At 37.4% G+C, this 11441-nt stretch overlaps 1 protein-coding gene across 6 annotated transcripts in view; it reads left to right on the forward strand.

The window, feature by feature from the left end:
- The window catches only part of MTRR (5-methyltetrahydrofolate-homocysteine methyltransferase reductase), a 50181-nt gene extending 45119 nt beyond the window's left edge, over positions 1-5062 (forward strand). For all 6 annotated transcript variants that reach the window (XM_016952934.4, XM_054684165.2, XM_001145012.7 and 3 more), the window contains 3 exons: positions 799-891; positions 1000-1182; positions 3847-5062. In XM_016952934.4, coding sequence (XP_016808423.3) covers positions 799-891; positions 1000-1182; positions 3847-3991 — 421 coding nt within the window. In that variant the 3' untranslated portion in view covers positions 3992-5062. The remainder of the gene's footprint in view (positions 1-798; positions 892-999; positions 1183-3846) is intronic.
- The last annotated feature ends 6379 nt before the right edge of the window (positions 5063-11441 follow it).

Below are 11441 nucleotides of genomic sequence, written 5' to 3' on the forward strand. Positions count from 1 at the left end.
AGTTTTTTCTTTTCTCAGCTACACTGTGGTTTATAGCATATGTGGTTGGGGACAAATATTGGGCATACCTTCGTACTGTGATGATATACAGCTGTTATATCTATCCCTTAATTGGATACAATTGGTAGTGACAGAGATCCAATTTTAGTAAAAGTTTCAACATTAAACTCAAACATCAGTAATTTTCAACAGAATATTAATAAGTTTAACTTCATATCAGAACAGAAGTATTTGATATGAAATAAGTAAAATAAAATTGTACTTCTGTTTATATTTGTGAAGTAATGAGCAAGTCTTAGGTACTATTTGTCAGATAGTAGAGTCCTGTCCTTCAGACAGTTATTTTATTTTGTTTTAATTTTTTCCTTAAGCAAAAGCATAATCACAGATGTCTCTGTCTCATCAGTGTGTTCACCATTTCGTAGACACTTTACACATTCTGCCTTTAACAGCCCTGAGCCACTTTTCCATAGTACAAGTTCATTTATTCATAAAATTGCTATTAATGTTATTGAATGTAGAACTCTCTCTAGATCTCACAGTGTGATACTTTGAATTGTCTTCATTTTGTGTAGGTCGTATGTAGCTGCCTCTCCACACACTTGCCTAGTGTGGCATCTGCTCGAGTGGCCATGACAGCCTGTGGAGAGTAAAATGCTAATTAAATGACTGAATGTTCAGTTGCAGAGATGGATTTTACAAATCCGTCTGAGTTTGTTGGTGGTAGTTCCTAATGAAAGAGATTGGTTTTACATATTCTTTATATCACACACCTAAACTTTTTTTTTTTCCACTTAGAGAGAAACTCCAAGAACAACACCCAGATGGAAATTTTGGAGCAATGTGGTTGTTTTTTGGCTGCAGGCATAAGGATAGGGATTATCTATTCAGGTATTGTACAATTCCAGTATTGTACTCAACCACTGAGTGTACAATTCTAATTCTCAGACTTTTTCAGCTTGACAACCTTTTAGTGATCCATTATATATTATATTTCAGAAAAGAGCTCAGACATTTCCTTAAGCATGGGATCTTAACTCATCTAAAGGTTTCCTTCTCAAGAGATGCTCCTGTTGGGGAGGAGGAAGCCCCAGCAAAGTATGTGCAAGACAACATCCAGCTTCATGGCCAGCAGGTGGCGAGAATCCTCCTCCAGGAGAATGGCCATATTTATGTGTGTGGGTGAGTCATTATCGTGCCTAAGTCGGGTAGGAGAGGGCCATCAGTGATGTCTGTAGAAGAAAAAAAGGACTGAGAAGGCAATAATCTAGATATGTAGGGATAAGACATTTGATTCTTAAGTACAGGAATAGAAATAACAGTTCTGAAATGATTTTGACATATTTAATAGCCCAGAAGTTGTTATTATCAGGGAAATAGTGGTGAAAGTTAATGCTTGCATTGTACATTCTTGGTACCATTTACTTACCTGTTTTTAGCCTCTGAAAATTACACTCATGTTACTACATTAATCATGTGACTTGAAATCTCCAGATTGATTTTGTTATATATAAGAATAGGTGATTTGTGCTGTTGTGAACTATTGATAAGTAAGAAAGAAAAAGTATGATTTTTGAGGCTGAGAATGTGGATACTAGGATTCTTTTTCTTCTAGGCGTAATTTGTGGTGATAAAGTTGAAACATTCTGTGTTACTAAATTTGATCTACTTTCTGAGGCAAGATCTGTTACAGGAACCCGTAATTGCCATAGAAAAATTGTTTAATGCTTATTTGCTTATTTTGATGAGACTCAAAAAATTTCTGCTAGTTAAAAAGGAGTTTTGAAGTAAGAAATTCACTTTTTCATCCAAACACATTCCTAGGATTTAACACATTCTCTAAGTCAGGTTCTTTTTTTTTCAACTGTAATGCAGAAGACAAAATACTGGCATCGTGACCCAGAACATATGGATAAAGATAATTGAAACAAGTTTCATGAAACAAAACAACGTTTTCTGTTTAGTTTTTATAACACATTCTGATCATTTCTCTTCCATTTTATTTAGTTTGCTTTAAAAGCTAGCTTTGGCTACTAAGTTAATTTCATGTCCTTTCAATAGATTTTGACTCCTAATTGAAAAACATTGCTTTAGGTCAATAAAGGGCAGAAATTCTAGACATTGTTTTGGTTTACGTTTTCCTTCGCTTTTAATGAAGTATTTAATCTGCATTTCGTTTGGCGAGGACAGTGTCATCGGTGGTCAAATACAGGCTGGAGTTTTAGAGATGCACCTCTAAATAGTAGAGGCAGAGTTCATTGTACAGATCACAGATAACTGGTCATTGAGAACTTGGAGAATATCTTAAATGTCCAGACTCCTAAAACATTATTCCAGAAATAGCTCCTCCCAGTCACTGGTGCTTTACTTGTCATATCTGTGAAATGCACTTGGAAGCATTAATAGCAGTGGTCAGAGGGCTCAGAAGGAAACCCTGGGGCACTTGAACATTGATCGTCCGTCAGGGAAGCAGGAACAAAGTAGACAGAAGGAACAGCCACTGAAGAAGCAAAATTGTCCCAAAGCCAAGAGGGCGCTGTCTCAGGGAGGGAGCTTGTACTGCTGATGAGTCAAATGAGAAGACAGCGGAGCAGGATCATGGGGTATAAGTTCCCTGAGAATAGTGGAGAGGAGAGCCTCTTGAGACAGGTGAGACAGACACCTCTCAAGAAATTTCACTGTGAGGGGCCAGGACATGTTCAGTTCCTAACATACTAGAGTCTTGTCTGACACTTCGCTTCATTCAGCAAACACCTGAGTGCTGGCTAATCGCTTGGGGCATATTCAGATGTCGATAGATACGAGGATATATTAGTTTTTCTGTTGAGGAATACCTGAGACTAAAGAAAAGAGATTTAATGGGCTCATGGTTTAGGCTGTAGAGGAAACATGGTGCCAGCACCTGCTTCTGGTGAAGACCCCAGGAAGCTTCCACTCTGACAGAAGGCAAAGGGGGAGCAGGCACCTCACACGGCAAGAGAGGGAGCAAGAGGTAGGGGGAGGTGCCACACTCTCAAATAGCCAGATCTCTCAGGAACTCAGAGGGAGAATTCACTCATTACAGCGAGCATAGCATCAAGCCATTCATGAGGCATCTGCTCCCATGACCCAGACGCCTCCCACCAAGTCCCACTTCTAACACTGGGAACCACATTTTAACATAAAGATTTGGAGAGGGCACACATCCAAACCGTATCAGAGGATAAGTGAGTTACACTTCCTACCCTCAAACAACTTACTCCCTGGTGAGAAAGCTACATATAAACAGACGTTTCTAACGTCGGAAGTGTTCCAGAGAGGACTGCAAGAGCACCCAGGAGGGGTACTGCCCCTTTCTTGTAAATTGAAGAGTTAAGATGTAGAAGCACTTCAAAAGGACCTGGCACATAGTAAGTCCTCAATAAAGGTGTCTGTTACTAACTGTATGTGTATAAAGACCTAGAAGTGTGCGAGAGATCTGGTTCCCTTCAGGAGCACGAGTCTACTATGTGCTTTGAGAGTGGAGGGCAGGGAATGAGGGGTGAGCCAGCAGGTGGGCCGGAGCCAGGCGGGACCTCAGATGCTTCTCTGACACCTAGGAAATCCTTGGCCTACTGTCGGGACCTGGAGCCTGTGGAGGATTGGGAGCTGTAGAACCGTGTGGTCAGCTCTGTCTCCTAGAACAGTCACCGTAGGCAAAGGCCTGGCCTGGGCATGAGTGAGGCTGGGAGATCTGTGTGAGATGTTCCGAGAAGAGGGAGGGAAGAACTGTGGTGGTACAGTCAAAAGGAATTAGACTTGTGAATTAAGGAGGATTTAGTAAAAATGCCTGTTTGTAAGCAGTCATCTTATTATTTTCTTTTCTAGAGATGCAAAGAATATGGCCAAGGATGTACATGATGCCCTTGTGGAAATAATAAGCAAAGAGGTTGGAGTTGAAAAACTAGAAGCAATGAAAACCCTGGCCACTTTAAAAGAAGAAAAACGCTATCTTCAGGATATTTGGTCATAAAACCAGAAATTAAAGAAAGAGAATTAAGCTTTTTTGACTGAAAGTACTAAAAGTCAGCTTTACTAGTGCCAAGACTTTAAATTTTCAAAAGAAAATTTTCTTTCAACATTTCTTGAAGGACATGGAGTGGGGATTGGATCATTTAACAATATAACAAAACTTCCTGATTTGATATTACGTATCTTCTATCTACGCCCTTCCTGTGCCTGTGACTCTCCCCAAATTGCCCTGTTGCCTTGAGTTCTTCTGAGCTAAGGCAGCCTTCAGTCCCTATCAGCGCCTCCTTTACTTCCCAGAGAACTTCACAGAGACTCTGTCCTTCCATGCAAAGGCTTCCTGAAATAGGGAGACTGACTGAGTAGCTCATTCTTGTGACTTACAGTGCCAACATTTAAAAAAATATGAAAATGATTTATTTTTATATGATGTATACCCATAAAGAATGCTCATATTAATGTACTTAAATTACACATGTAGAGCGTATCTGTTATATGTTTATGTAACTATCAAATGGTTATTTGTTACTAAAGCTATATTTCTGATAAAAAATATTTTAGGATAATTGCCTACAGAGGGATTTATTTTTATGATGCTGGAAATATGAAATGTATTTTAAAATTTCACTCTGGCATATGATTTATCTATCACCATTACTTTTTTTTAAGTCACAATTTCAGAATTTGGGGACATTTACATTCAATTTACAGGTACCAGTACGTACATATTTTAGTAAAAAGATACAACCTTTTTCTTCTCTCTTCACTCCTTTTATTTCTGCTGCTTGGCACATTTTTGAGTTTTCCCACATTATTTGTCTCCATGATACCACTCAAGCAGTGTCCTGGACCTAAAATACTGACTTTAGTTAGTATCCTTGGATTTTTAGATTCCCAGTGTCAAATTCCCTGTTATAATTTGCCCAAACAAAACAAAATGTTATGATAACCTTTCTCCACTGTTCTAATATATATTGTATTTTTATTTGATAGCTTGGGATTTAAAACATCTCTGTTGAAGGCTTTTGATCCTTTTGAGAAATAAAGATCTGAAAGAAATGGCATAATCTTAAAACTTGGTAAGTTTTTGTGGCTGTGTAATCTCTTCATTATTATATATTTTATAATAGAAACCAATCTAAAAATATGGGATAGGAAAATATACTAAGCAAGTACTATGTAACATACATAATTACATGTGTAAGTTGTATGTATCAGCCAAGGTACACTTAAGGTGAAAACATTAAAAGAGACAAAAATATTCCTTATTAATAAGATACAACAATCAAGAACTTGTGTCCACCTACCAATACTGTCTATAATTACATGACCCAAAACTTTTATCTATAAAAAGAAACTGACAAATAGTCAATCATAACTTGGTGTTGGAAACTGACCTAAGCCAATTTGCTTATACACAGCATCCAAGTTATGTCTAGAAACTGCTGGATTATCTAAGTTTTAGGTGGGTATCGTTCAGCTGCTCCCCGCAGCCTTACGAGCTAGTGATAGTGAAAATACATTTCATTATAAATGCTGCTGTACATACAGATATGTATTTATTATCTATTTACTAGTTATTTTTATTATTTATTATTATCTATGATTTATTAGTAATCAGGCACAAAACAGTTCTACTATGCTAGTTTTTAAGCCTAATGAAGTTCCAGCTGTCTCTTTAGGCACTCCACCACATCTCGCAGGAAGAGTTTACTCAAGGTGCGTCACAACGTGGATGTGACTACTCCAGGGGCAAAATTTTGTCTTACTGTGAACCATCCTCTAACCTAGTGACTGGACATGCTATTTCAGAGTTAAGCCTCAGGCATCACCCTAGGGTCTTGCTAGATAAAGTCTTTCACCTTGTTTATGTAGGGGTAGGGAGTAGTTAGTAGTGAGGGACCTTTTCTAACCTGCTATTCTAACAAGCCACTGTAGCGCTCATTATTTTTAATAGCCAGTCTTCATACTGATCAGTGATAAAATTAACAAAAGAGCTTGTAGTAGGCAGTTCTGCAATGTGACATTTCTGATTAGAATGCTCACTGCATCTAGAGGGTTCCTTTCTGTGCTTCAGACTTATACAGTGTTTGTGGATTATTCTAAAGTGAGTTACACTGTTGTACTGAAACAATCATTCTATTGAGTCATAAACTACCAGATAAAAAATAAAAAGAATTTGGATTTCACCGCAAACTATATGACATATATGCTACACCCAACAAACTGGGCACCCATGTTGATTTCAAATACACTTGAACCATTTTAAAACATTGACCATGAACTAAGCCATAAAGGAAAACTCAGCAAATTACATGAAATAAAACGTTGTTCACTGACTCTAATGTAATAAAAAACCAACTGCAAAAAAACCCACAAAGGCCACAGTGAAACATTTTAAACACATGCAGATGATTCATAGCTTAAATTATTAAATGTGCACATGGAAATCAGGCGAAACAATACCCAGGGGGAGGATTCATCTATTTCACAAAGTACTGTGTACCCAGTGACCAAAATAGTTAAAACACCATTGTTTTCAGGGAGCTTTACATTGAGGAGAGACATAAAATAATCCGTGAATTGCATGGGGTCTGAGAAGGTGATAAAGGCTATGGAGGATGACAAGTCAGAGTAAATGGGATGTGTGGCCTGCAGTCTTGGAGGGTTGGTGTGACTTCATACTCAGGGAGTCTCTGAAGGTAAAAACTTGAAAAAGACAAAAGAGCCAGCCATCATGAGTATCTTGTGGAGGGAAAAGTCAGAACGAAGGCCCTGAGATAGAATGGTTACAGGAAATGTGTCTTAATCCAGACCCAGGAGAGAGTTTTTGGATCTCACACAAGAAAGAGTTTGGGACGAGTCCATAAAGTGAAAACAAGTTTATTAGAGAAGTAAAGAAACAAAAGAATGGCAACTACAGAGGGCAGCTCCAAGGGCTGCTGGTTGGCTATTTTTGCGGCTATTTCTTGATAATATGCTAGGGTGGATTATTCATGAGTTTTCCCAAGAAGACGGGGGGATTTCCCCAGAACTGAGGGTTCCTCCCACTTTTAGACCTTATAGGGTAACTTCTGGATGTTGCCATGGCATTTGTAAACTGTCATGGTGCTGCTAATCCATTATAATTACCGTATGATGAGCAGTAAGGACTACCAGAGGTCACTTGTTGCCATCTTGACTTCGGCAGGTTTTGGCTGGCTTATTTACAGCATCCTGTTTTATCAGCAGAGTCTTTACAACCTGTATCTTGTGATACCAGTCCTGCTGCCCTCCTATCATCCTGTGATTAAGAATGCCTAACCTCCTGGGAATGCAGCCCAGTAGGCCTCAGCCTCATTTTGCCTTGCCCCATTCAAGATGGAGTCACTCTAGTTCAAACGCCTGTGACAGAACTGCCAGACAAGTTGGAACAGCAAGAAGGGCATTGGGTATTGAGCAGTGACAAAGGGGGAAACTAGTAAGTGATGACTACAGGAGAGAAATGGGGAGGTCTGATAATGGTTTCAGATCATCATAGGATTTTGGCTTTTACTGTGAATACAAATTCATTTGGTCAGTGTTAACAGTGGAAGGTATTTGAGTTACCAGCAGTGAATCTGTATGGGTCTGCAGCAACCTCAATTCTTGCCTCCTCTAAAGAAAGAATTCAACTGAGGGGCATAAGGCAGAAAAAGACCAAGGCAAGTTTCAGAGCAGGAGTGGAAGTTTATTTAAAAGGCTGTAGAGCAGGGAAGAAAGGAAAGGAGAGAATGCTTGGAAGAGACCCAAGCTGGCACCAAGGTCAAGTGCCCTGTTTAACAGTGATGCTAGGACTTTATAGGATGGCACTTTTCCCACGATTCTTTCCTTAGAGTGGGCTGCCCGCACACTCAGTGCCTCCCTTACCTTTGGGAAGTGAGCACCCGCTTGTGCTTAGGAAGCTGTGCACATGCCCATTTTTAAAACTTAAACCACAGGCTTTATTCTGACTTGACTTTTCCCACCAACATTTTTCTGTTCCAGAATTTCATCCAGGACATCACATTGCATTTTGTTCTTTTGCCTCCTGAGTCTTCTCCAGTCTGTGACAGTTTCTCATCTTTTGTTGTTTTTCATGATCTTGAAGACCCCTGGTCAGGTATTTTGTAGGAGCTTCCTCAATTTGGGTTTATCTGAGGTTTACGCACGATTACACTGGGTTTCTGGGTTTTGAGGAGAGCACACTAGCAGTTTTTTTTTTTTTTTCTCATCGTTTCATATCATGGAGTATATGGTATAATATGATTAATCACTAGGGATCTCAACCCTGATCTCTTTGGTAAGATGGTATGTGCCAGTTTCTCTACTATAAGGTTACTCTTTTTCCCATTTCATATGACATTGTTTGGAAATGAGTCACTAAGTTCAGCCTACATTCAAAGGAAGAGAAATTAAGCTCCACCTCCTGGAGGGGTTACTATCTACATGTATAATTTGTAATTCATTTGCAAGGAAAAGCTGTTCCTTCTCCCAATTTAGTTATTTATTTTATCATGTATTTCTGGAAGTATGGACTCATGGATATTTATTTAATACTTTGGGTTATAATATAATACTGTATTACTTATTTTATTGCTCAAATGATCATATGTGACATCTCTCAGGGTGACTGTTGTGTTCCTTTGCCATGCTGTCCTTTTTTGTTGGGGAGGAGGGCCAAGCCATTTTACTAAGGAGAATGGAAAGGGAGACAAAGAAGCGCTGATGACAGTGAGATGTGACATCCTTGGCTGGGCCAGAATCTTAAAGGCTTTGCAGTTGCAGAACTATTCCTGTTTTTTAAAGTTTCACGTATGTGTGAGTGCTGTTTATACATGATGTCTTGGAATATGTATCATTTGTTTCACTGTTTCAGCACTTCGTTTTTTTTGGTAGTCTAAAACGCTCCAGGTTGCCCTTGATTTTTACCTATCCCAGTGTTAAGAATGAACCATTTCTCCAGTAAGTCACTATTCCTTTTATCAGAGAACCCCTGACAACCACTTAGCTATTTTCCATGCTTATAGTTTTGCCTTTTCCAGACTGTGTGATACAACTGGAATTACACAACATTGAGCTTTTTGGGTCAGACTTATTTCACTTAGTGAAATATATTTAAGGTTAACCCATGTTGTTGTGTGAATTGATATCTGGTTCCTTTTTATTGCTCAGTACTATTCTGTTGTATGGATGTACAGTGGTTTATTTATCCATTCGTTTATTGAGGGAAATCTTGGTTGCCTCCAGTTTATGACAATTATGATTAAGCTGCTGTAAACATTTGCATACATATTTCTGCATGAACATAAGTTTTTAATTTACTTGGATAAATACATCAGAGTGGGATTTTTGGGTCGTATGCTAAGTTTTTCTTTTAATTTCTAAGAAACTGTCAAACTGTTTTCTAAAGTAGCTGTCTCATTTTACATTCCCATGAACAAGGAATGAGAGTTCATGGATTTGTTTTTGAGAGACCTTTTTGAAGAGTTCAGCATTGTTAGAGTTTGCTTTGGTGCAGTCCATGTCTCCAGTCCCTGTGCATTTAAACAGTAGATTGAAAATTAAAATGATAGCATAGAAATTATAAACAACACGAAGAAATACAAATGGAGTTACTTTAGTTCTGTTATTGTGTGTGTGACCACTTGAATTTTTCCTCATGATGACTTTTGTTTAAACATTTGGAAAACATTTCTTTCAGTCTCACCTCATAGATGAAAAATGCTTCAGAATATAGTTATAACTGTGAAAAGACTGTTCCTGATGTTATGATATGCTCACTGTGAAGCTTTGCATGCACTACAGACAAATGTTGGAAAGTCTGTCTCAACTTCAAGGGCAGTGAATTCTGAAAGTTAATGTGGACACAAGAGTTTCTTCTCAGATTTCCTCCTCTGCTGCATTTTTTTTTTGAGTTATCTTCTTTTCTGGTATGAAATTGTAAATCAAGTAAGTCAGATATAAAAATATTTGCAAACAGTCAAAATCAACTCTAAAAGTGATGTAGTGAAACTCAAGCTTTAAAATTGTTCCTTGAAGAGCAGCACACAAAAATTGTGTAGAAAATTATTAACTATGTAACAACAACAAAAAGGTCAATGACATTTAGATAGAAAAAAAAAGAAATTTCTGGGAAGAATATTAGGGAAAAGAACAACAACTGTTGGCCTTGCAGTAGCAGAAGGAATTGCAGGGTGTGTTGAATATTTTGATTATTTCCACCAGGAACTAGATACTTGTAAAGCGGTGGATTAAGCATTCTCAAGTTCCTTAATGTTTAGCCCATTTTCTCATATTCTTTTAGCAGAGAAGAAAAACTTTAGAAGCTTTCACCCAGTGTAATAGAAACTTATGATGAATTTTCTGGTGAAAATTTCTTAGGGGAATTTCTTCTATTGCAGAGATGTTTGAAAACTATTATAATCCATCCTGAAGAAAGAAAAACATGAACAGTATTTCAATTTCTGGAGCTTATTGTAAAATGTGATTTTTATGAATCTCTGAAAAACTCATCCTCGTACTTAAGACTTTTTCCAAGTCTTCATACATCTATGACTCCACGTGAAAAAAACTTTTCAAAATTAAAATTTAAGAAGTAAGTTTTTCAATTCGAGTGAAGAAAGCTGATAAATTCTCTTAAATATCCATAGAATGTGAATATACAAAAATTAATTTTTGTAAATATGCAGAAGTTACAGATCAAAAGCAGACACTATAATATAATTCACAATGGTGTAAGACCAATATGTAGGTGTAAGTTTCCCTTGTTTTCCCAAAAAACACATTAGTGCAATTAAAAAGAATTTATCGCTTTTTGTCTTTAAAAATTTTTAAATTTATCCCAATAAATATAAATTTTGGGGGTATATTTGCTAATTTAATACCTTTATATAATTTGTAAAGATAAAATCACTGTAACTAGAATACCCATCACCTTAAATATTGGTCTTTTCTTTATGCTAAAAACATTCAAATTATTCCCTTCTGACTATTTTGAAATATTTAATAGATTATTGTAAACTATGCTAACCCTACTAATCTATCAATCACTAGGTTTTATTTATTCTAACAAATTGTATATTTGTCCCCATTAGTCAAACCTTTCTTCATCCTCCCCTTCCCTCTACCCTTCCCAGCCTCCAGTAATCACCAATCTACTCTATATCTTCATGAGATCCACTTTTTTTTAGCTCCCACATATGAGTGAGGCTATGCAATATTTTTTAAATTTCCTTCTTAATTTCTTCATAGACCCATTGGTCATTCAGAACTGTGTTGTTTAATTTCCATGTGTTTGTGTGCTTTCCAAAGTTTCTTTTGCTGTTAATTTTTAGTTTTATCCTATTGTGGTCTGAAAAGATACTTGGTATGATTTATACATTTTTGAATTTGTTGATACTTTATTTGTGGCTATTCTGGACTTTTGGGGTCTATTCTGGACCTCTATATGCCAG

Source organism: Pan troglodytes, chromosome 4 (genome assembly GCF_028858775.2).
Source record: "Pan troglodytes isolate AG18354 chromosome 4, NHGRI_mPanTro3-v2.0_pri, whole genome shotgun sequence".
Classification (NCBI taxonomy): domain Eukaryota; kingdom Metazoa; phylum Chordata; class Mammalia; order Primates; family Hominidae; genus Pan; species Pan troglodytes.